The sequence below is a fragment of the Haliaeetus albicilla genome, chromosome 9 (assembly GCF_947461875.1).
Source record: "Haliaeetus albicilla chromosome 9, bHalAlb1.1, whole genome shotgun sequence".
Lineage (NCBI taxonomy): Eukaryota > Metazoa > Chordata > Aves > Accipitriformes > Accipitridae > Haliaeetus > Haliaeetus albicilla.
Genome location: NC_091491.1, coordinates 5,343,535 through 5,368,373, shown reverse-complemented (window position 1 = coordinate 5,368,373; position 24,839 = coordinate 5,343,535). Strand labels below are relative to the sequence as shown.

Sequence of the window (24,839 nt, the reverse complement as noted above, 5' to 3'; positions counted from 1 at the left end):
ACGTCTAAAGATGGCTTATGAATTTTAAATTTATTACAATAACAGTTTACAGTACAAGGCACATACTGATGACTTACTTACAATCAGCTTGCAACACTTGTAACTAAACAACCGCATAAATTAATACAGGTGCATTATGTACAAGTTGGAGGGAATACTTAGTTCTGTACAGCTAAACTCCAGTTTAATTCCCTTTGCTTAAAAGGCAAACATGGTCCTAATTTACTGGTTTCATAATTTCCTTTTCACTATTCAGAATAGAGGGTAGGATATACTCCTGTGATAGATAAGCAGAAAGTGAGCTGAAGAGAAGGTACTTGTTTGCCTCAAAACACTTTTAATTGCAGTGCAACCCATTTGGTATCAATATAACTAGCTTTTTTACAAAAACAATGTTTATTGTATGGCTACTTGTTGAGCTACCTGATAAATACTGGTTACTCTAAATGTTTTCAGATGGATATGTAAAAGGAAGAAAAAAGAATCAATGATAAAAAATAAATGAAATAAATTTTTCAATATTTCAACTACTTGGCTAAATAGAGGTACTAAAAAATGAACTTATCATGAGAAGATTTAGAAAACTTGAAACCAGCATGCCATGTAACAAAAAAAATAATGAGGACTGAACTGCCTTGCAAGTTCAGCTTTTATAGAATGAAAACATGGATGTATTTTATCTTTGTATTATTCAGGGGGAAAAAAGCCTTTTTAATCCACTTCTGGAGGGCTTCCTTGCCTCCTGTTCCCATAAAGACCTTGGACTGGATTATCCTAATGAAAAGAGAGCAAAGATCTAACATCACAAATGATCTGGACAGTCTATTTCTAAAAATATTTTTCCTGTGACTTTGCATGTCTACATTATGTTTTATATCTTCAAATAATTTTTAAAACTTTCACCCTTTCTCAGTACATCTGTACTTTGAGTGCATTATTCTCATTTTTCAGCTGAGAAATTCAAGCTGAGAAGCCTTAACCTGTTTTGCACTGTGACTGTTGCAGGGCTTGTATTAATATCAGGGCTTCTTGGCTGACTTTTAATCCACTAGAAAACAGTGGCATTTCTTGGGAAGTTGCTGAGCATTCTGTGCTAAAACTACCCAGAGAGATAATGTCTGTTGTATATTAGTGTCTTAAAAGAATACAAATTAAAGATGCATCTTTTGTTGCCATTTCAAATGCTGTTATAAAAGAATAACATCAGTAGTGTTGCACACTAAATAGCAGTGATTTCTGCAGTTATAACTCTGCAAATTATTCCATTAGAAATAACGTTCTCAGTTTCAGTTTGTTTGCAAGGGCTGAAGAGAAACTTTGACTTTGATACAGATAATGCCATATTTAACTCAATCATTTTTGTCCCCACCTTCACCCTTTCCAATAAAAGGTAGCAGAATGTCTGTTTAAAGAGGCTTTTGCAAGTGGCTATACTTAAATGACCAAAAATTGGAACTGTAAGTTTTGTGTTGGTTTGAGGGGTGTGTGGGGTTTCCTTTTTTGTTTTGTTTAATGAGCCTAGCATGAAACACTATCAAGTCTGGCAAAAAAAATCCATTTGTAAGGTTTATCTATTTAAATACTTATCCATTTAGGAGGAAACATATCTAGCATTAGCTGAACACTAGTCTGAAGAGTGAAGAAGCAGGGTAGGGTTTTCTCCTTTTTTTTCCCACACTTTGATATTGGATAGATACGAGTACCTCATTAATCTTACATTGACATTTCATATGTATTTTTTCATTAATGAACTCACAACAGAAAATATAATTAAAAAAAAAAAGTGATTTTCTGATTGGCAACTTAATAACTAAGTGGCTTTCTAATATTAAAAGAATTCCCAAACTGTTCCTCTTTTCCTTACAATGAAGCCAGTTTTGGAAGTAGTTCTCAAATGTTCTTGAGGGATAAGCTACAAAACTATTTCTTGTGAGTAACTGTCCAGTAAGACAGATTTATTATGTTTTTCTAGTGGCAATGAAAGAACATTCCCTTTGTTAAAAATAGTTCAGGAGTCTTTTTGTTTGTAGTTCAAAAGAACAGTCCTTGTCCCTTTTAAGTTATTTTCTTATTAGAAGCTGGGCTTGAGACCTAAAGTTAAGTGAACTCAAGTCAATAGCTGAAGTGTAAGAGGCCTTCCTCCAGGAGGTGTCTGCACACCTAAGGGAGAAAAACCTTGGCTGAAGTGATTTCAAAAGGCAAATGCACCGTCACTGCTTTCCTCTAATATGGTAAGTTCTTCATACTGATGTAGACTCTTCAACAGGTTTCTTAATGCCTGCTGCTATGAATGCATATATAACCTTGTTAATTTTAGCAGTACATTACCTACGTAGACCAGGAGATACAAAAGAGACTTCTATCCTCTATTTTATTTTACTTCTGTTATAATCTATGATGTGGTAGAGTAAAAATACAATGCAAGTTCTTACATAAATTACGCCTACTTAGGTTTATCTGAACTTCCACATAACTGCAGCAGAACTATTCCTCCAGCTGACTTGACAACTGCAGTCAGTCTGAAGGGCAGTTACATTTGGAGAGCATGTGTATGCATATAATATAAAGAGGTTAGTGTGTGCACGGAAGTTCATTTGTATATCAGTGCCTTGAAATTTAATGAGAATCAGTCCTGCTGAACTCCACTCAACTTCTTGTTAGAATAAAATTTCCCCTCTTCTTCTTCAGGGTGAAAAGCAAATGTGCTCACATTAGAATATGAGCTAATAAATCTTCAAAGTAGGTTTTTATAGTTTGTTAAATGTACATTTGTCAACCAGCCAAAAGGATTATTCTAAACTTTAGTTCTGTACTAGGAAAGAATAGAAAAAGTCACAGGCTCCAGCAAATTTTAGGCATGAACTTAAATTTAAATAAAAAAACCAAAAAGCAGAGAAGCAGATTTTTAAGATTCCGCTTCTTGGCATCGGAACTCAAAAATTCATTGTTGGTCTGTAGTTTCTTTACGTGTGTTAGGTCTGTCAGGACAATGATTTTGTGAATATTTAGATTAGTTATGAAAACAGTATAGTATGTGCTAGCAACTTAGGTTCTTGTTAAGTAACCCATGATGAGTTTTTACAGCTTAATTGGGTCTAAAGGAAAGTGAAGGCTACTACATTACAAAAAATGCTTTTGTAGTATTTGTTATGCAAGAAACAATAGAAACTGTTACCAACTACAAAATACAGGAAGGGGAGGATAATGCTACCAGATATGTGTGCTAATGTATGCAGAGCTTTATATAGTGCTGCTCAGGATTGTTTCCTCTTCCTCTGTCTACTCCACTACAAACCTAGGGAATTTACTAATTTTTTTTCTAGTTTATAAAACCCTGTGTTACTTGAGTAATCTATGGCTATCAGAAATATTTTTGTGTTTTTCAATGTAGTTTAAGCAATTAGAACCTTAGAAGCGAATATGACATTGCCCAGTACGAACAATCACATTGAGGAAGATACAGGAGTACTGCCACAGACTTGGGATTCTACACCTAGTCCTACCCGCTGATACTCGTCCTATAGTGGCTTGTGCAATCACGCACACTTTCAAACAGCCCCAGTGCCCGTGCATGGAGTAGTGGTATTCTCATGCACACAGCCATCCTCATGTTTCCAGAATGAGTTAGTTCTCAGTCAGTTCAGTCTGGTTAGAAGTGCACAGTAGATTTCATTGAATTGCTTGGATAAATGTGCTGGAGGCATCATGTTTCCAAATGCCTGTTGTCAGTGATGCAACGTCCACAGAAAACTCCTCCCTTTGTTGTCTCAGCTGGAAACGTAATTCTTTGGGTGGGAGAGTATGGGGAAAGTTATGTTTTATGCTCTCCCTCTCTTCCCCCCAGAAAACAGGTCAGCTTATACTGCATTCATGCGGATGTCTCCAAAAGGAATTTCTGTAGCTGTTTCTGGAGTAATGCTTTTCAGAACACGCTGTTGGAAAGAAATCAGTATTAGAAATTGATTCATTTTAGAAGTAATATGTTAACATGACAGCCATTTGGAAAGAGATTCGTAATAAAAATGTGACTTTAGTTTGAGTTACACCTCTTGAACTACAACACAAGGATGTTTCAGGCTTCTGTTACCTCAGCACTATGAAGATGTAAGGTGCTATAGAAGTGCACAGCATTATTTTTTAATTATTTGTAACATACAATTTGAATCAAAGTTTGACAGATGTTGTATTAATGCTTTAGGACTTTGCAGCTTACTTGGATACCTGAGTCAACTGAACGTATTGTTTCTGAACTGGTATTTATGTGCACTTACAAGAAAGCCCAAAAATGTCGTCACAGGCTGCCACAAATTTATGGCAGAGAAATCTTACTAAGTGTGGGAGAGAAAAAGAAACCTGTTCTTACAGACATATCCAAAGGAACCAATTTTTCACTGCCTCATTCACATGATACTGTGTCTTGTGTGATTTCTAGGAAAAGCCTCCAGTTCACCAGAGCTTAAAAAGAAATACTTGATCTAATTTTTATATGAATATGTCAATGGCCTCAGTAAGGCCTGGGGAGATTTGTGAATTGCTCAGAATGGGCAGAAGACAATTAGTGATCAGCTGGCTAGGAACAGAACAGCAATAATCCTCAAGTCCTGGGGCATCGGACCCCAGAAAAATCTACAGGCAATGTTTCTAGGAATCACCTCCTTCCCAACAGTCAAATAGAAGCAAGAGAGCATCATGGATACCTCCTTAAGTGTTCCTGGAGTGATGATCAACCGATAAACCATGTAGATCGGAATACACATGACTGAAGAAGTTCCTATGCAGTAACCCACTACTGTAGTCCAGTAGGGATAATTATAATCAAAAAGCCGTAGCTCAGGAGGATTGGACAGAAAGCTGCAAGTGACAAACTGAAAAATAAGATAACAAAGTATGAATACATGTATTTTGATGGCACAAATTTACTTCAGGGAACTGTGTCCCAGCATAGCATTGAACTAAAAAAAAAAAAAAATGAGTAGGACTCAGGGATTAAACATATGTCAACGCTGAAAAAATCCTAAATGACATTAGTATGGATTTAAAAAAAAAAAACATAACCAAAAAAACCCCTCAAACCACTTTTGGATATCGAGACTTTCCTTCAGGAAGTTTAAAAGAGCTTAGGAGCTTTAGAGTATAGCCCAACCAGTAACTGAAAGGAACTAGGTAAAAATTCTCCTATGGATTGCTTATTCCATAAATACACATTGTGGTGTTTCTTGCTTAAGAAGCATTAAGGGAGAAAACTCAGGACCACGCTTGTACATTTAAAGGATAGAAAGATGTTAGATGGACAAAATCAGATTGATTGGTACCAGTGTGCAGCATTTCATCCAGTTACGCTTGTATTGAGCCCTATAACTTGATTGCAGCTAAAGCACCCCTTCCAGAAAGGCATCATCTTAATTTTAAGCCACCAGAAATGGGAAGTGTACAGTTTCCCTTAGCTACTTGTCCTGTATTTAATCACGATCAATGTCAGTTTTGCTTTGTCTGAATTTAACTTGCAGCTGCTATGTTGTTGTTTTATGCTGTTCTTTATTGGGTTGTAGACCCTTTTAATACTCTTTCAAATACAGTTAAAGAACTTAACCTGTGGTAATCGCATCAGCTTTCAGCTTTCTCTGTGATAAGCTATACAGATTCTGTTTTTTCACTGTTACTTATTTTCTACAAATTTTATCTTTTCTGTGATATTTTTCCATAGCATTTTGGATCTTCAGTAGCTTTGACAAATGTTAATACTAGTTGGATATAGTATTCTGTCGTCAGCTCGATTAATGCTGTCAGATCATTTTCCTGTGCATATCCTTCATGACTGAAAAATTTCTTGTGAAAGAACAAATACTTTTAGTTGAATACTACAGGAGTAATATTTGTGACTATCGTTGGAAGGATCTCTGACTCCATTTTTTCCAGAGTATCATCAGAAGATCAGGATTACCAGAAACATTTCCATACAGAAATAACATACTACCTTCTGGGCTTGCTTTATTTTTTAGTTTACTTTCCACAGAGAATACAAATAGCTCTGCCTAGTAACCACATCACCAGAGCTGTATTCCTCTCTGTTTATTTTACTGTTTTAGGATCACGAAGAGGATGGTAGTATAAACATTATTTGTGGTGTCACACTTACTTAGAGCTTTTTTTCCCCCCTTTTTCTAGGAGTAATAAAATGAAAATCTATTAATTGTGCATTGATTATTACAAGTGTTTTGAATTCACTTTGTAGGTCTTAAGTCTACATTCTGTGTTTCATAAACTCCAGCTTGACCTGCTCTGCTCCCACTAAGGCTAGTAACAATAAAAGATAGTGTGAACTAATTTTGGATCAGGAAATGAACACTTTACTTTAAAATGTTATTAATAATACTAGCAAGTCAAACATTGGGACAGTATTTCCAATTCTGAATTACAGATTTATAAAGGTTGCAATTAACTGCTGTAAATTTTAAGTGAAATATTCTAAAGTCATCAGTCAGCAGTTGCTGAGACAGTATATTTACTTGTCTTGGTTTTACTCCCCAGACAGTATGTTTCATCATCATCTTTTATTGCTTCATTTTGTGCAGGTAAATAGTAACTTTGTTCAGCAGAGGGAAGGAGGGGAGTTATGCAGAACCCAGTCTTATTTAGCTAGCTCATCTACAAAATCCTTATAGTGATTTAGTAACAAGACCTTGCAGCATTTTATTGGGTTTTTCACTAATTGAGCCTTTTTAGTTTAACAAGAATTGTTACTGAAGAACTTCACAAGAAGATTCTGTAATTAAGCTTTTAGAAGTCTATGTAGCTGCAGTGTTCAATGGTAATTTTCTTGTGCTGGAAAAAGCAAGCTATAAAGAAAACTCACCAGAAGGAAGATGGGACTAATTGCTACCCAGCAAACTCGCCAGTACCAGCCTGGGGTAAAGCCTAGCATTTCTTTCACATCATTGCAAAACTGGGTGATGCCTGTGGAGACAAGTGGGAGGAGAGTGGCAACAGCAGATAAGTTTTTTCTAAGTAGATGCACAGCATTTTGTATGCATAGCAAATAAATTCAGAATCCATCATGAAAGACTTGTTTTGTTCCTATAACTCTTAATTATATTAAATCCTTAATTATCCTGAACTGTAGCTCTTGTTTCTTTTAGATGTCACTGTACTTCTGTCATAGAACAATTAATAATAATTCTCACAGATTTGGTAATCGGTGATTTTGTAAAAAAGATTTTGCAGACTTTTTCCAGAGACATCAGTGATCTTCTCTGCAGAAGCAGAGGAAATGCTACACTGCAGAAGCTCAGAAGTCTGGGTTAGCATTGTTTGTCAATGTGGCAGTAGACGTACCGTAGAACCAGGCCACAGCAACTGCTTCCAGAAACACGACTGTTAGGACAGCTGGACCAGTGGCGTATTCTTCAAACAGCTTTACCACATACGCACCTCCCTAGAAAGGAGATCATATTGTCAGTGAACCAAAGAACCAGTGACGGAAATCCTGTAAAACTGTTGTTCATTATTGCCTTCGTCTGGACCAGGGCATTCACAGATGGAAAATTCAGTCAGTTCTGTCGCTTTGTGGCTGTTCCTGCCAGTGAAATCCTTGAGCGTACTCTACTGCTGATCTGCTCACTCTCTGTGCACATATTTCACCAGTGGGGCTACCATGCAGAAAAGATAAAACTGAATTGTTGGCAGTTCTAGCTGGGTTTTAATGAACAAATGAGATTTGATGGGATGGCTTTTTGCATGTCTTCTGTGATGGCATCTTCTTTCTCCAACTTAAGTTATAGTTACTGAACAGAGATAAATAAGGTGTTACTTTGCTTTCTTTCCGTGTGGGATCTAGAATCATGAAGGAGGAGGGCACTGTGTCTTGGAGAGGAACTAAGTCTCCTTTTACAGCAAATGCTTCAAATGAGAAGGAAGTTGCACATAAATGAGCAAGTGGAATGAAACATGACAGGAAAGCCAAGTAATTTTTCCTTGTCCCTTATGATCATTACACTTATGATTCAAAATGTTGCTTGTTGTGAAAATGAAATCCTGCAAGCCCCACGGAGACTATTTGGTGCGACCGTTCATGATTTCTGGCCTGATTTGATGAGGATGATCCAGGAAATTGCTAGAAATTTTTGGAGAACAGCAACAGTAAATTGCAGCGTTTTCTAGGAGATGATTTTTTGATCATTCTTTTTAAAATTCAAAATACATTTCAAACATTGTGAAAATTAAAATAATAATTCATTTTAAACATGGAGCTTTTGAGAGCAAGAAGTAAACCACATACAAAATGTGGAAGGTTGTCTGCTTACTGATTCAGCAGTTGGAGCAATGATGTCATTTATGATGTCTTTTATGAAGTGTAGCACATTAAGAGTTTTGCTGAATTGCAATAGATCATTTTGCAACACATTTTCTAGTAAGAGATACTGTTCACATTCATTACAGATATAGATTTCTAATGCATAAAGAAAACAGGTTGCAGGTTTAATCTGATTTCTTGAAACTCTCTTCAAAAAATACTACCCTCTCCAAGATGTCATTTGCAGGAAACTGCCAGTAAGGAAAGCTGAGTGGGTAAAATACTTACAAATGTCAGGGTTGCTAATGACCCCAAAAAGCAAACGATGGTCAGACCAAGGACAAACAATTCCCTGCGTTTGCTCCAGACATGCGGGAATTCATCCAGTACTCCGGTAATCACTCCCTCTAGCCCTGCAAACTGAAAAGCATGGAAAAATCACTGGAAAATACAGGGCAGTTTTACCTGCTTTAAAGTATGTTTCAATGCTTAAAGGAGCTTTAAAGCATTGAAACACTGGTGCTTTATTCTGCTTGTAGAGTTGATGTGATTGTTGTTTAAACAGTCTTTCTTCAGAACTTTTAAACCCTTTAAGGTGGGGATTTAGTCTTCATGTATCTGTAGGAAGTGCTTATCATCCAGAGAAAGTACTATATTACAAGTAACAGGATGCTGATAAGTGGTTGGCGGCTCAGTAGAACCAAGATTGTGAAATCAGCCAAGTTTAGCCTTCCTGGAAGGTGCTTATTCTCAGGCTGTAAAAACAGGCTCACGTGGCAAGTTTTTAGAACATCTCCTTTTCGCAGTGCTGTTGAGACCATCTCCAGTTCTCACCTTTTAAATCCAATTAGTGTGAAAAAATTGCAGAATTTAGTAATTGCTTTGTCAGTTTACAACTACAAGGGAGAAGGAGCCTGGAAGGCTGCATTCAACCAGGAATTTATGAGTCAAGGGCTTTCGTTGTGTTTCCAGGTCTGTTACTGATTGTCACAGTATGAGACTGGCATATCATTTAAGTTTATTTGGGCCTGTTTAGGTCAAAATTGGAGTAATAGTTGCTGTCTTTCAGAAGGCACATGGAGATACCAGTCCTGCTTTAAACCCTTTAGTGACGGTGCAAGATTTGTAATTCTGTTTCTTCTGATGTCTGCGGGGGTAAGGCCATGCACCAGATACCTGAGAAGTCCGCTCTCTCGGATGCTGTCTACTCACCGTGCTGTCTAATCCCAGCGTGAGTAACATCAGGAAAAAGATGATGGCAAAGAAAGTGGAAGCAGGCATGTTTGCAATGGCCTCAGCATACGTAATGAAGAGAAGGCTGGGTCCTGATATTAGAACAGAGAATTAGGGATAATTGGTAGCGCACTACTGCTGCGAGGAAGGAGGACAGGCAGTTTCACTGTACCATGTTGTCTTCCAGGGGAAAACTTCTCCCCCCCAGGCTATTTTGCAGTGTGCAATTACCACCATGTCTGTGAAGCTGCATGCATTATGACTTCTATATGCTGTCTTTATGGAATAATTTTTAGCTGTACAACAGTGCCTTATCATAAAGTAAGTCAGTATCCTGAATTATATACTAAATATTTTGCATAATTTGGGCTGTTCTCAGTCTAGAAGATAATATACAAATATATTCTATCTTAGAAGCGGTTTGAGAGATACGTACAAAAAGTTAGCCTACCAGTATCTTTGGCAACCTCTGATACATCTTCATTCCTCATCTCAGCCATGTATCCCAGCACAGTGAAAATGACAAATCCAGACACAAAACTAGTCAGACAGTTCACGGTACTGGTAACCAGAGCATCTCTGCAACAGAAGACCTAACTCATATCAGGGAATCAGCATCTGCTAGAAAGGGTAGTTTACTACCAGATGGGGTGAGTTAATGATCTGGATAGACTCCTAGAAAAACTAGGGGAATACAGTGAAAAAAACAAACAGGGGATTTGAAAGAAAGAGAAAAAAAAAAAAGCATAACTACTTTTTCTTCAACTTTAAACAGATGTTGTAACATTAGTCTGACACTGGATTGAATGCTGGATGTATACTGGTGTTTTTAAAAAATAGGAATTACTATAGGAATATTAAAGAATTGAGAATTTTACTTTACAACTTATAAAAGAGTTTTTTAAGATAACAAGGAAACAACTGTAAACTGCTGTTCAGCTCAAGACTCTAAAGTCATCTCCTACCTGACTGCTGAGATTAAATAATTATGATACGATTGTTTGGCAGGGGTTTAATCCAATTTTTTGTGGCAGGTTTCTACATCTTAGAATCCTCACTGTAATTGGTAGAGATTATCTTTCTTTAGGGTAGGCACAACAGAGGAGAAATGTTTTAGATTGCAGGTTCTTTCAATAAGGACTTTTGTTCTGTTACGCTTCTGTCTGATTTCTAGGTACACAGGTCTGACAATTCAGTGCCTTTCACCAGCACTGTGTTTCTTTTTCATAAATACCCACAGTTATATTTTAACAACTCAATTTTACTTATAGAATAAGGTAGAACTCACTGGTAGCAGTTGTTATGGAATTTGTTGTAGCTGGCATAAGCCAATAGGACACCAAAACCTGGACCAAGGGAGAAAAAAATCTGAGCTGCTGCATCCACCCAAACCTGAAAAATATTGAAAATCAAGAAAAAATGACATGAAACAGATTGAGTGAGTTTGGCATATACAGAATATCGCCTAGGCCTACAAAACCCTGTTTCACTAGTCTGCCTATATCCTAGTCCTGGGCTAACAAACATTTTGTTAAGAGAGCATGTTGAAATATGAATATTTATTGTAGATCTGTGAGAGTTGTAAATATCCACTATAATTTCAGTGCCTATGCAGTGCTTATTGTATCTCTTTACACTGTTTCAAGTACTCACTGGCAGTTTCACTTCTGACAGCATCTTAGATTAATTCACAGTGATTTGCCTGTAATCAGTTTAACACAAGTTTTGCAATGTATAGGGAACTTTCTAGCCATGATTTTGCAGTGGGTTTGGCCCATCTTCCTCCAAACTCTGTGTGCTGTGGAATAGTCCTATGTTTGGCTGTGTGTCCTCCAGGCTAAGTAGTAGATGATCACTGCCCAGATTTTTCCTAGATTTATGGAAATATATTTGACAGTGTAGATGCAGTTCTAGTCCTTAGGACTCGATTCAGCTTTGTTGTAGCCATGACAGATGCAAGCGTGATCTTGTTATGAAAAGCCTGCTGAAGTGGCCACAGCCTTAATGAGTAGCGTTTGTGAAGTACAGTATCATTTCTCTTTCTGAAGGTGAAAGTCCTCATTCATTTATCCTCTTTTGATTGAAACATGGAGTTCATTACAACTCATTTCTAATATTCTCTTCCATCGTGTGAGGCCATCCTGTATCATCCACAGACAGAGCTCTGTCATCGTCCAGCACACAGATTGCAATCTGCTGTCCTCACTTCAGATACATCCAATACAATATCAATGCCCTTTATTGCTTTTTCAGAAGATGTGGTCCCTTATTGGAGATGCTGCTTTATCAGAGACTGGTGTCTTTTCATTTCCTCTTCATTCAGAACTCTCCATATCAGCTGGGCAGCAGCAGACTTGCAAACATTAGAATTTTTAATCTTTGTATTTGTAGTATTTATTGCTTTGGGTTTTTTCCATCACCCTCCTCACTAGACACTTTCATAGGCAGAGAAGTAAGTGCAGCCTTGACCTGATGGACTACTTGTCATCCACAGAGTTCAAAGCTGAATCAGATACTGGAATGTCTCAGGTTTGTTGTTTAGCTCAGTCTTGTCCTCATTCCTCCTTTCTTTTCCAATATTGGTGGTGTATGCAGGCCTAACTTACTTATTCCTTCTCCACATGCACTTGATTACTGAGTCACATTTTAGCTGGTGGCTACAGAGAGTATCCTTGGGCTTATCTGCCAAAGCTTGTCACAGGATGGAGGTCTGAAGTTTCAACTCTAGTAACCTGCATTACTTAAATACGGGCAACTGTGAACACCGTTGGGCTGTGGAAAAGCCTGCCCAAGTGTGTAATGATCCCCTCACAGCCAAAAAACCTGCAGCTAGACCAGTTGTTAGGGCTTAGTAAATTTAGTTTGCTCAGTGTGACTGTCATAGGTAAAGGATTTTGTTGCAGTATAGCAGCTATCATAGCTTCTCACTCAATGTCAGGCTGTTCACCATTTTCCTGGCAAAAAACTGTTGGGTCACTTGTTTTCTTTCTAATCATATCACTAATTCTATTCAACTGCTGTATGGGAACCCTAATATTAGTTCAAGCTAAATTCATGGTGGACTCGTAATCTTTAAAAAAATCTTTATAATTATGGAAAGAATAGCGTGACTGTTTCAACAAGAGCATGAAGTCAGGCTTTTAAGTCTATGCTAAGACATCTGTTTAATCATGCTCTATGCTGAAAATAGACATTGAAGTATGTACAGGCTGATAGGCTAAAAGCAAGTCTCTACCCTTTTGTCATGTTTTTTTACCTCAGTGGCCAGGAGTTTCTGCCAGTCAGGTTTTAAGTAGTAGAGGACACCTCTCCAAGCCCCAGGCAAAGTCGCACCTCTCACTAGCAGGATAAAGAGTATGACGTAAGGGAATGTGGCAGTCACCCATACCACCTGTGAGGGAAAACAGCAAGACAGCATTTGCCATGGGTAGAAAGTTAACAGGTGATAATGAGTTATTCTTACTGTAGCTCTTAGCATTTATAACATCTTCATGTGAACTTCTCAGAATGTCTGTAAACAGGCAGTTTGCACATCTATACCCACATTTTCTCTTGGCAGGGTTGTTGTCCAGAGAACAGTGGCATAACTTACTGTTGTTACATATTATTTGGCTGACAGTGGCAGCCACTACAGTAAGTGCTTCCCAAATACATGAGCCTATAATCCCTGTCATGAAGACAATCTGAGATAATTCTCTGTCAAGTTAATTGGCTCATTTAGAACTGCTGCTAGACTATACTGTACCAAGTTGATTTGTCTTGCTTTTGCATTCACCTTGCCAGATGTTTTGACCCCTTTCCAGATGCTGAAGTATACAATGGTGAAGATTAACAATAAACAGAGGGTCAATTGCCAGCTAATGCCCCCCAGGTCATCCAGCCCATTGGACCTGTGCACCTGTAGAACTTGGCGGCTGAAAGAGGAAAGAAAAACACAGTATAGGTATTTTTTTAACAAATGCTTTTGTTAAGTATACTTTGAACAGTCCCATACTGTGGTCTAAGCATTACAAGTAGTCCTGAGGCCTTGATAAGTAGCCTTCAGATTCATGTAATTTTGGATTTTTTTTAATTAAGAGTTTGATATTAATGGTACACCAGTGATGATAAGTGATGACAGCTGACAGCGGTTGGGAACCTCTGATCTAAAATATAGAGTACTGTCCCGTACACCCTAAGCTTACATACACCTACAAGTATTCAGTTATTTGAATAGTTCAGAAAAGGGTACCACTAATAAACAGCCCTGCTCCCCCTGCAGAGAAAAGCTTGCTACATGTTCCACCATTCTGTCCATTACTGTCCTCACTTACATGCACTTACGTATAAAATTCTTCTGCGGGAGAGATGGAGTGCAGGGACCAGCTGACATTGTCCTTGCTGAAGTAGTTAGTGCAGTTGCCTGTGTTCCAAGCATTTGTGCAGCTGGTCCATGGCAGCTCCGCCGTGAAGGAGGATATGAGGTAGTAAAAGGCCCAGGCCATAATGGTGTTGTAGTAGGAGGCTACATAAAGATCTATTATACAGATGGCAAAGCCAATTCCTAGTAAGGCAGGAAATAATTACATGAAGTGAGTATAAGTTTTAGGCCAAAAAAAAAAGTAAGGAATTGGTTATCACATCAACTACAATTAGTAACCGTCTAAAGCAGCTCTGCAGGAGGTACACATACCCTCTCAAGTGTTTACAACACTGGAATTTCTTGTGGCTTCGGAAACACTCAGGGTCTGATTCCAAGAAAGCATCCTTAATCAAGACAGAACATGCTTATATAGTTTTTTTCATGTGTTGCTAAATTCCTGGAACTTAGAAATAGGCATCTTGCACTCAGTAAATAAAAAAGACAAGACCAGAGCTATAACACTGGGAGCAAGAGTAAACAAGCATACAGAACAGGTCCTTTTACTCTAGAAGGCTCTGTTGTAGGATAGCAATTGACAGGCCAGGCTGAAGATGGGGAATCATTTCATTGTAATAGAAATAGTTGCTCTTTATTCTTTCCTGGTTTATAATTTTGCCTTGGATTCAGTAATGTTGCACTTACTTTATTAATTACATTTTTGTTTTGTTTGGTTGGTTTTTTATATTTTCAGGCTTGGGTCAGAGGAAGTGGACTGGCCTCTATCTAATCAATTTGAGAGTTGCACATCATACGTGTGTATGAGAGTACACACACACACCTGCAGGTGTACATAAAGTTTTATGAAAGCGTTCTTTGTAAAGCCAAAATCTTGTGTAGAACAAGCCTTACTTTGTGTCGTGGTTTAGCCTCATACTAGCCACTATGAAGAAAATTAACTCTATCCCAGCCAAAACCAGCACACTTTGTTTTATGAGATTTTCATATTATTTTCAGAAATTTCACCTTTATAGGAAAATCTTCCAGTTATTCAGAAAGTTCCTAGGAATTTTCCATTTCCCTTCTTTACCTTTGAATATAGGACATATTTTTCTCCAAATTGAAATACACCCATTCCTGTGGTACTGTCCTAGTGCTAGTTCCATATAGAAGAGAGGAATCCCTCCAAAGATGGCCATAATTGTGTAAGGAATGAGGAATGCTCCTGCAAGAAAAAAAGCAGATGATTGTAACTCTTCATAGGACTTCTCTTCCAACAGTACCAGCACTCCATAAACAACAGTTCCTTTTATCCCACAGGGAAAATGCATATTCCCTCCCTAGCCAGTGTGCCACACTGATCGTAAGAGTATCTACTTTGCAGTGTGAATAGGAAGCAAGACTCAGGCCAAACTTCTCATGTTCTGTAACAAGTAGACATAGGATTCATCAAGACTGTACTGGCTGCAGTGGATGCAATTGTGAGATGGGCTACAGATAAAATCGTTAACTTCTTCAGTAAAATGCCTTTGTTACATCAGGGAGACAAAAGTCCTTTCCAGGGTCTCCTTGATTAGATTTATATTTTGGCTGATATGTCAGTGACTCTAAGAGCTAGCATTCCTGATGAGTTGGTTTTGACATGTTGGTTTATCTGATTTTAAAATACTCCTTGGGACAGGGATTCAGTCTTTTCTCTTGGAAGGTGGTTCTGCACCTAACTGGCTCTCAGCTTCTAGTTGTACTGATTTTTTAGATCTTGCTAAATAGTTTTTCTTCCATCTTAATGTGTCTAGTTATCCTATCCCAGTATTTAGGTTTTCCAGTCTGCTTGAAAAGTAAGTAATTTCCCCTTGGTCATTTGTTATATATGATATTAAAATAAGCCACTAAATCATCCATTCATAAGCAAGGAAGTTCAGCATTAAGGAACAGCATACAGAACTAGTCACTGACCTCCTCCATTTTGATAGCATATATAAGGAAATCTCCACACATTTCCCAGATCCACTGCATATCCAATGACAGAGAGTAGAAAGTCAATTTTTTTACTCCAGGTCTCTCTGTCTTCTAGCTCCATCAGCTGCTGCTGGCCTTCTGCTCCGCAGGTGGTAGAAGTGGTGGTTGTAGTGGTGGTTGTGGCTGCTGGGGCAGTGCACTGGGCGTCTTCCACCTCTCCCATTCCATTGCAGGGAACAGAGCCCTGAACCCCTGAATAACCATTTGAGATCTGAGCTGCCTCCCCTTTATCTCCCTGGCTGGGATGGACTTTATTGCCATCCTCCACTAGCCGTAGGGCAGATTTAGGGTTCCTGACCAGAAGTCCGTTCTCTTTACAATCTTCTCCTTCATTACAGTCTGAGACATCTTTCTTGGAAGTCAGCGGCTCAGTCTCATTGCTTGTTGCCTTTTTTTCCATTTTTTCCGAGATTTGTTCTGATCACTTGCAGACGGACAGCAGCACAGAGTCCCCTTTTGGCTTGTCTTCCCACACTTTTATTCCCAGCACTTTTAGATTTCCTCTTCCATATTTAAATCCATCAGATTGAAGGCACAAACACCATCTAAGAAATTACAAATAGTTAAAAATCCATGACAGGGTGTACTGATGCTGGTAACTTTCAAGTTAGAACTGACACATTCTGTGATTAGAATAGTTTTGGAAGTAATTAACCATGACAGCATGCAATGTGAATCATTTAGCAGATAATCCATTCAGGATTTTGTACAGAGAAAGGAAGGAAGCAATCATCCTCTTCTACAGCAGAACTCAGTGTACCTGGCTTATAACCTCTCAGGCAGATTTGCTGGACTTTGTGCGTTGCTGGACAACTCACAGGCAGACACAGTCCTGCTGTCTTCTGGTACCACGTTCTCCCTCTGAACACTGGTTTCACAACCAGGGAGGTTGTGGGACTCCCAGTTTGCAAAAATGAGGGCAGAGTTTAGTGTGGCTTGTATTTTCATTTTCAATTCATCCTGTGACTTCTACTGGCAATTTCTAGATTCACCCAGTATGAAGGGAAAAGAATTAATTCAACAAATATGAGATAACAATGGGTATACAAACTACATTTCATGACCACCTTTCTTCACAAATCCCAGAGTGTCTCCTATGTTTAGCAGCAGACCTAGAAGGCTTAATGAAAGGTTTGAAAAGTATTTAAATCTCAGTGGTTTGCATCAACTAACTTTTGAGGCTAAGTCAACACTGATAACAAGGAAAAAAAGATCAGGAAACTTCAATTTGATTGTTTTGAGTAAGAACTAACATATGGGTCTAAAGGACAAAAACGCGTCCCCAGTTTTATTTAACTCGTTGGGGAAATAACGGCATCTTTCATTCTGCTTGCATCTGCTAACATGGTAGTTTCAGCCCCAGGAAGGGTAGTGGGCACTACTCCTGTGTTACTGTCCACCACCAGCAAAAATCCAGGTACTGGGAAAATCCCTGGCTTTACCTGTCCTCTTTATATGTGCCTGAAGTGTAATCCAGGGGAAGTAAACCATCCCAAAATAAAGAAAAGGTATAAAACAATTAACTTTTCCTTCAGAACAAAAAGAATTGTGATTCAGTGGGTCATTTGTTCAGGTAATGTAAATGCCCAGCTGCCTTTACTCAACAAAATCTTGAAATAGGAGCTGATCCTCTGTGCTGTAAATTCCCTGGGGTAGTAACCTTGCTTTATAGCTAGCAAAGTGTTACACAATCTACAGGATGCCACTCCAGATTAAATTATTATAATTACATCCAAGTTTTCCTTTTCAAAGTATTTTACCACAGTAAATATCATTGTCACATCCTAGCAGAAGAATAAGCATTATTTCACTTTTAACTGTTGAAAAAACTAAAGCAGAAGAGATTATTTTTCTCATCACTAGAATTTACTCATTGCCAGAGCTCTTAAAACTCAAGTTTTTCCCAGCTTTCAGCCTTGTGCAAAGACAGTTTGTTAAACCTCTTCCTAAACATTTATCAGTGCAAGCATAAAGACAACGAAAGTTATTGAGCTCCAGAGCAAACAGGAGGATGTTCTCGAGATAAAAGTCCCTTGAAGTTGTTTATAACTTTCAGAAATCTCTAGTTCTTCAGGCTTACATTCTGTTTATACCCAGATAATGTTCTTTTCACCATATAGCAAGCAGTGCATCATTAATGCTGAATTCTCAGAAGAGCAGTACTTTGCTACCTTTAGTTAATCATCCACAAAGACTGAAACATCTTCAGCATTCCAGAATACTATGGGAAAGAACAGGAGTTTCTGTTTTACCTGCAAGACTATAAAACCTGAATGTCTTTGGAGTCCGAAACCTTCCAAATGTCCCAAAAGAGCTTATGGAGATGAAAACAATCCTACCACCACTTGTGGCAACATAAAAATCCTAGGAAAGGCCACAGCCAATGCTCCCCTTGTATAGAGCATGTTAAATGTAAGATAGGAATATGGAAGAGTAACCTGAGCCCTTCTGGACTTTACACCTCTTACTCAGAAATGGGAAAGCAGTAAAGGATGTTGATTTAACTGCATTATCTCATGAGACTGAATTTTCCATACCTGAGACTTAAACTCTTACTGCACATAGATACTTCTTGGCACTTTCTTCACTGAGGAAAGGTCATTGAATTTCTTGTTGTTTTCCCAGATCTGTGACAATCAAGGTAGTTGTCTTATCCAGATCTAAGCTCCTTCTGGTCTTCTGCAGACCACAGGAAAGAAATATCACATTATTTGAAATATTTTTGTAGAATTTTCAGTAGTTTGAGCCTCAAATATGCAAAATGATTTGTGAACTTTCAGGGGCTTCAGCTGGAATTTGAACTGTTCCTTTTTGAAAGAGAATGACAGCTCGTCAGCTACCCTGGGAAATCTCTGGAGTGATGGACTCTACAGCTGTGCGGTGGTGTTCACAGTGGCATAGTTGGCACATTAAAACAACATAGTTACAGAATCAGAAGATTTCATTACACTGTAAAAAACTGTGGGAGAATGTACTTTTTCCACCCTCTTGTTAACAATTCAAGAAAAAAATATCTGAAGGAATTGTAACTGCTACAAACAGTGTAACCAGCTACAGAACTAGAGCTTTTGGGGTTGGGAAGTATGCTAGGACCACTAGGGAAGACATCCAGGGGAAAATTACACTATAGTGAAGGATTTTGCCCACCAAGGCCTCTTTGTGCACCGATCTCTCAGTAGTTACAGGTGCTAGAATGACAATAGTGAATGATACAAGAAATGGCAGTTTATTACCTATTTTCAATCTGAGCTGTTGCAAAGGTTGCTTTTACATAAATACACATTGCCTTCTTATCACCAACATAATTAGTTACAGAATAAAGAAAAAAAAAAAGAAGAAAGATAGCTCTGCCTTCATTTTGTTTTGATCCGTATTTTGTAGACATGACTTTGCTCCTTTGAGAAGCACTAAGCATCTGCGCCTTTTCTCTCTCCGGTAGCTCTGAACAGAGATTATTCTAAAGGGCAGTTTTCATCTCCATAATGCTGTGCTGTCTAGGAGCATGTGAAAGGTGCCATGCTACTAGCCCTGTAAATTGCACTCCTCCTTACACAAAGAGTGACTAAAGAGGAGTGACCCTCAGCTCTGCTCCGGAGAAGGACCCTGGAACAAGGCAGCGTGTCCTCCACAACTATTCCCCGCTTTGCTTGTTTGTTGAAAACACTAGGATGGATAATTGAAGACATGTGTTTCTACGAGCCTGGCTGAAGCCACCAACACAGTTCACATAAGCCAAATATTAATTAAATTATAATTTTTTGTTACTCCCACACAGAGCTAAATTTGAACCAGCACTGTAGATGTAAAAGGCCTGTAAGTCCCTTGATGCGCAAACCCAACTCCTTTGCCACTATCAAAGCAATCCTCAAGGATCATCCCTGTCCTGGGGTCCGGTTCCTTCCTGAGCAGGCAGCTGCACAACTGATGTATCATCGCCTTGTTTATTTCTTGAGGCATGCAGTGACCTCTCGTGGCAGTGTGGGAATCCCTTTCCTTTAATGCTCTGCCATCTAGTAAAACAAATCTTTCCAGCACTTTAAAACAAAACGATTTTCTTGTTCTCTGTATTTTTTTAAAGGAGGGGATTGACTTTTAGTGCGTCTAGGATATTAAAACAATTAGGTTGAGGTGCAGCAAATACCAGATGCTTCAAGGGAGGCAAATCTTAATGCTTCAAGTCACCTGGAGATTACTTTATTTGAGGTGGGGCAGCACCGACTTCCTGAATTCCTCAGCACAAGGGCTTGTTCAGCCTCACTGTGCATGACTACAGAAGTCATTACTTGTGTCCAAATGATCAAATACATTTTAAGCTGCAAAGCTGCAAAATTTGTATATTTGCATATATTTCATTTCATACAAATTATGTTCTTTTTTCATGTGCTAATTTCATAAACCAATGCTTGCTGGAGTACCAGCCACTCACTGGGTTACAGCTGCATTCCTGTAGCAAAACTCACATTACCGCTATCACTCACGCTGCTCCTCCATCTGCCTTACGTCTGTCCATTTACATGCTAGCACTTGCAAAGAATTAAAGTACTTCGAACTCTTAAGACAAAAAGTTAGCCTACAGTGTTGGCAAACAGAAATAAACATTACGATGATTTCTGTTAACTTGACCTAAATCTCACTTTTATCACAATGTATTTAAGACTGTTAAAATTATGTAGCTGCTTGACTGCATATTACACCTTGCAATAAAGATGCAGTTCACACAGGCTGTTGCATGTAAATGGAAAGAGTCCAAGGAAATTACTTTTATCTAGAAAATCAAGCGAGAAGTTTGTATGACAAGATAGAAATCACATATCCCACGCAGGAAAAAGCTGTGTTTTTTATCTGTAGGTACTGTTCTCACCTCTGAGCCACAGTATCAACCATGACCCTCCGACAGCCACGTACCTGGGTGTTTCCAGGTACTGGACTCTGATAAACACAGCAGTAAACATTTCTGATCTTCACCTGTATCTCCTCACACAGTCCTAGTCTTGCCTTTTGCGCAGGAGTGGAGGTACGCGACCTGGATGACAGTGAGAACCTCGTAAAGATTATTCCTTTTGGCAGCATTTTGTGGGCTAGTGCGTTCCTGTTTTGCTGCATGTGTGGTGTGAAGGAGTATAGAGGCTTCATATTTTTCCTCTGATTTCACACAAGCCAGCAGTAACCTTTTAATCAAAGTTATTGTGGGATAGCTCAGATGCTGCCATACTGTGGGGAGTTGTTAGAAAATAAAAATTTCAGCCAGTTAAATCTTGAAACTAGATTGCACTAGATTATGATGAATTTTACCTGCTGTTTGTCAAATATGAGTCATATTTAGAGTTCATAATGCAAAAAATTAATCCCTTTTGCTTTTGACTGTGTTCACGTACACTGATTTCATTAACAAATTAGTACCTAGAATATCCTTTTCTTTTAGCTTGTTTCCATCAGGTGAGCTGATAGCAAGTGTGACAGATTGTATTTCAGATTTCAAAAACTGATATTCATAAAGACATAGAAAGATACAGAGTCCCAGCTTTGGTAGGGCTGCTGGTAACCACAGAATCAGAAGTATTAGGTACAAAGCAGATATAAACTGATATCTAGACCACCCCTCAACAACTGAAAACTGATTTCTTCAGGATTTTTTTTAGCTATGCTTCTCTAGTCTAGTTTTAAGAGAATCAAAACTGACTTTTGATAAGGAGTGATCAAACCCCACTGAAATTAATAGGTCCAGTAAATTATTTCCACACATAGCAGGTCTGATCCCAGTGCCAGTGATTTTAAATATAACTGGATTGGGTACTTCTGCACATTACTGGTAATTTGTGAGTATTTTGTAAGAAACTTGCAGCATGTAGATGACAAAATGGATCCTGTATATGAATAATTGCAGGTCTCCAAGGGCTTGCTCACATTCTTACTAAAACAGAGTAGAACTGTACTGGACAAGTAGTCCCACTGAGACAATGGCCCTTCTGGGAGAATAAAAGGCTACTTACCAAAGTGAGAATGGCATAAGCAGTGAGCTCTCTCCAATTAACTCATGTATTCCCAGATAAGGCTAAATATAGGTAAGATGTGAAAATAGTGCTTCTGAAAGCAATAGTATTGGGCGAATATAAACCTGTAGTGTAAGTTTTATGTCATAATCTTGTCCGTGCTTGAGTCTGAAATTAAAAAGTTAGCAGGAAAGAGAGATTTTACCTTTAAAAATTTGTTGAGAAGACAGATATTGCATTGTAGTGGGAATGCTGCCAAATTTATGACAGTCGCTTAAAGAACGGAGGAAGGGGGGAGAAAATGCGTTTTATGGCTTGAGAGTGTCCATATGTAGTGCAAGGAAACAGATAAGCTTAGGAGGAATGATACTCCTTTTGTATTCTTCCTCAAATTATTTTTATAAACTTGAAGGAAGAGTCATAACACAGCAAATACCACCAAATAGAGCGCTGTTCCTTAATATAACTCTGCACTGGCAAATTAATGGGCACGGTGTTTCAAGTAAAAGACCTGTTTGCAAATTCAAGTCAAAGACTGGCTGCACATATATGCCAGCATGTATATGGTTATGTTTGTGATGTTTTTACATAAAGAAAGTAAAGAAACAGTCACCATTGTTTCCAGATGATGTTTCTTTGAAGGAGGCTTATTAATGGCTATCTCCAAATTACAGCCCCTTTATCCAGGCTCCAAGTTCTACTTAAGTTCTTTATGAAACACTTATCCCACAAACAGGCTTCATTATTTTGTATAAGTTCTATAAGATACAGATTGCCAGATCAACAGAGCTGCAAATACACGGTTTTGGAAAAGAGTTAAAACATTAGGATCAGAAAGGACACCGGGATACAGAACGAACTTTTTTTTTTAGGCTCTTAATACTGTTCCTAATGAAAACTCGGCGGTTTATATTTCCATGGAGGAAAGCAGGAAAGAGCTTAAATACACTGCACATTTCCATGTGTGGGAATAATTTAGGGGTTTTATTAAATTCCAGTTTGGGGGCAGTTTTTCTTGATTTATATATCCATTTGAAATTCATCACACCCTGTCCAATCAGAAAATGGACCCACAACAGTCATTTGCTATATTCCAAGTTTACAAAGTACTCTCCAAGAAAATTACAGTCAATTCATTCATCAAAAGCACCAGAAGATGAAGCCTAAGTGTATGAGACCTTCCCTGGTAAAGTGCCTGACAGCTAACAAGCCACATTAAAAAAATTCCACAACGTTTTCAAGAATCCAAATCCATTAAATGCACAATCCTTTTCTCCCCAGGCTTTCTTAATACATCAAAACATATTTTCCATGACTATTTATATATTCAGTTACATTGCATTCCTCACTTAAACTTCCATATTACTTAGCAAACTAACACAGCAAGCCAGTTGATTTCAGCAGTAAACATGATTGACTATAAATATATCTATGACATACTCTTCAGATTTATTACTTACAATAAATCTGTCCCATTCAGTTAGATAATTTACTGTGCTGGAACAGTTTACCTTTTAAAAATATAACTTAACATGGTTAGTAAAGCTTACTTTACTCTTTTAAAATAAATAACAGCTTGCATTGATTTTTTTTTCCTTCAGATTCTGCTTCTTTCCTGTATTTTTCCTTATAGTTTAATGCTTTTTTGTAAATTTTAAATAAACTTTACATTCATAATGCAATTACGTGGACTGCTGAATTTCAGATTGTCATAACATGTTCTGCTACAGGCATTTGACTCCCAACATTCATAACTGCTGGACAAGTGCCTGAACAAGATGGAGTAGAGCATGTAACATCAAAAAAGCAAGAAAAAGCATAAAAGGTTTAAAAAAAAAAAATCAAAGCAAACTTTCACCAAAAATCAATGTATCTTTTTCCCCCCAGAGCTTTGTTAGATGTACACTGTCCCAATGTTTTAGAAATTACTCTAGAACATTAAAAGTTAATTTAAAATGAAACAAAAGGTATTATACATATTGTAGACTGTCATTAGTGTTTCAGATTTTATAACCAAAGTGGAAAGAGGCAATGAGGAGTGAAAGTTAATGAAACTCTAGTATCTGCTTGCTTCAGAAGGTAGGCTCTGAAGACAGCGTCTAGGAGTCTGTCTGAATTTCATAAAGTACCTTAGATAGCAGAGTGTTAAAAACAAAATTATAAAGTACCTGTCTTTCAGATGGGTTTGAAGCGCTTTCCTTGGTGTTATCCAAGCTCGAGTAACCTTCACCCACATTTACTTCAGAGTCTCGGGAAGTCAGCCTGTGGGCAACTCAGCATCTTGGTGAGGTTTTTGTACACCAATCCCCCTCACATGGTCTGATTTCCAGATAATCTGCTGCCAAAGAGCTCTTCAAGAATTTTTGCGTCACTTTAGTCAAATAAACTTTATGTTTCACGAGGGCTGCAGCTCAGTTTTCCTCCTAGAGGTGGGTGGCTACATTTGTCTGTTCTGATCAGTTCAAAAGAGCAGGATCCAATGAAGGCAGAGTGAGAAGGAGGGAAGCTTTTCTGGTAAGGGACAATTTTGCTGGCTGTTATTACAGCTGTAAATAACAGGATGGTGATGATGATGGAGGCAACAAACGGGACGGAAGTTTTGAGGGAGTCAGTAAATTACAAGCTTGCAGGTGGGTCTGTAGATTACAGAAAGATAGCAAGGACTGGGGTATTAACACAGTAAAAGGGCTTGGAAAGAATAATTGCTATTGCTGAATATTTACATTATTTTAATAAAGAAATAAGGTTTAGTTTTGTTTTAAAGCATTAAGCACAAGTTCTTTAAAAGCGTGTCGCTGCTTCAGTAAGCTCAACAAGTAATTTCCTTTCTTCTTACTACTACTCAAAATATCTCACTCAAAATCTGACACATGCTTTTTTTTCCAGCTTCTTTCATCCAGGATTTCTTCATTCCTAGACTTTACAATTTGTTTGTAAGAAGTCATAAATCACAGGTCAACGAAATAGT

At 38.1% G+C, this 24,839-nt stretch overlaps 1 protein-coding gene across 2 annotated transcripts; it reads right to left on the bottom strand.

Moving 5' to 3' along the window:
* Window positions 1-11: 11 nt before the first annotated feature.
* Window positions 12-24,839, bottom strand: SLC6A4 (solute carrier family 6 member 4). 2 transcript variants are annotated; one of them, XM_009928465.2, is made up of 14 exons: window positions 24,040-24,839; window positions 15,819-16,426; window positions 14,953-15,087; window positions 13,847-14,066; window positions 13,299-13,437; window positions 12,780-12,914; window positions 10,812-10,915; window positions 9,975-10,102; window positions 9,503-9,615; window positions 8,579-8,710; window positions 7,333-7,432; window positions 6,854-6,954; window positions 4,698-4,865; window positions 12-3,932 (listed from the first exon to the last, which is right to left on the bottom strand). In XM_009928465.2, the coding sequence occupies exons 2-14, from the start codon at window positions 16,279-16,281 to the stop codon at window positions 3,858-3,860; spliced, it is 2,013 nt and encodes a 670-aa protein (XP_009926767.1). In that variant the 5' UTR covers window positions 16,282-16,426; window positions 24,040-24,839; the 3' UTR covers window positions 12-3,857. The 2 variants fall into 2 exon arrangements, with proteins under 2 accessions (XP_009926767.1, XP_069647244.1); XM_069791143.1 differs by lacking the exon at window positions 24,040-24,839 and adding an exon at window positions 16,642-18,540.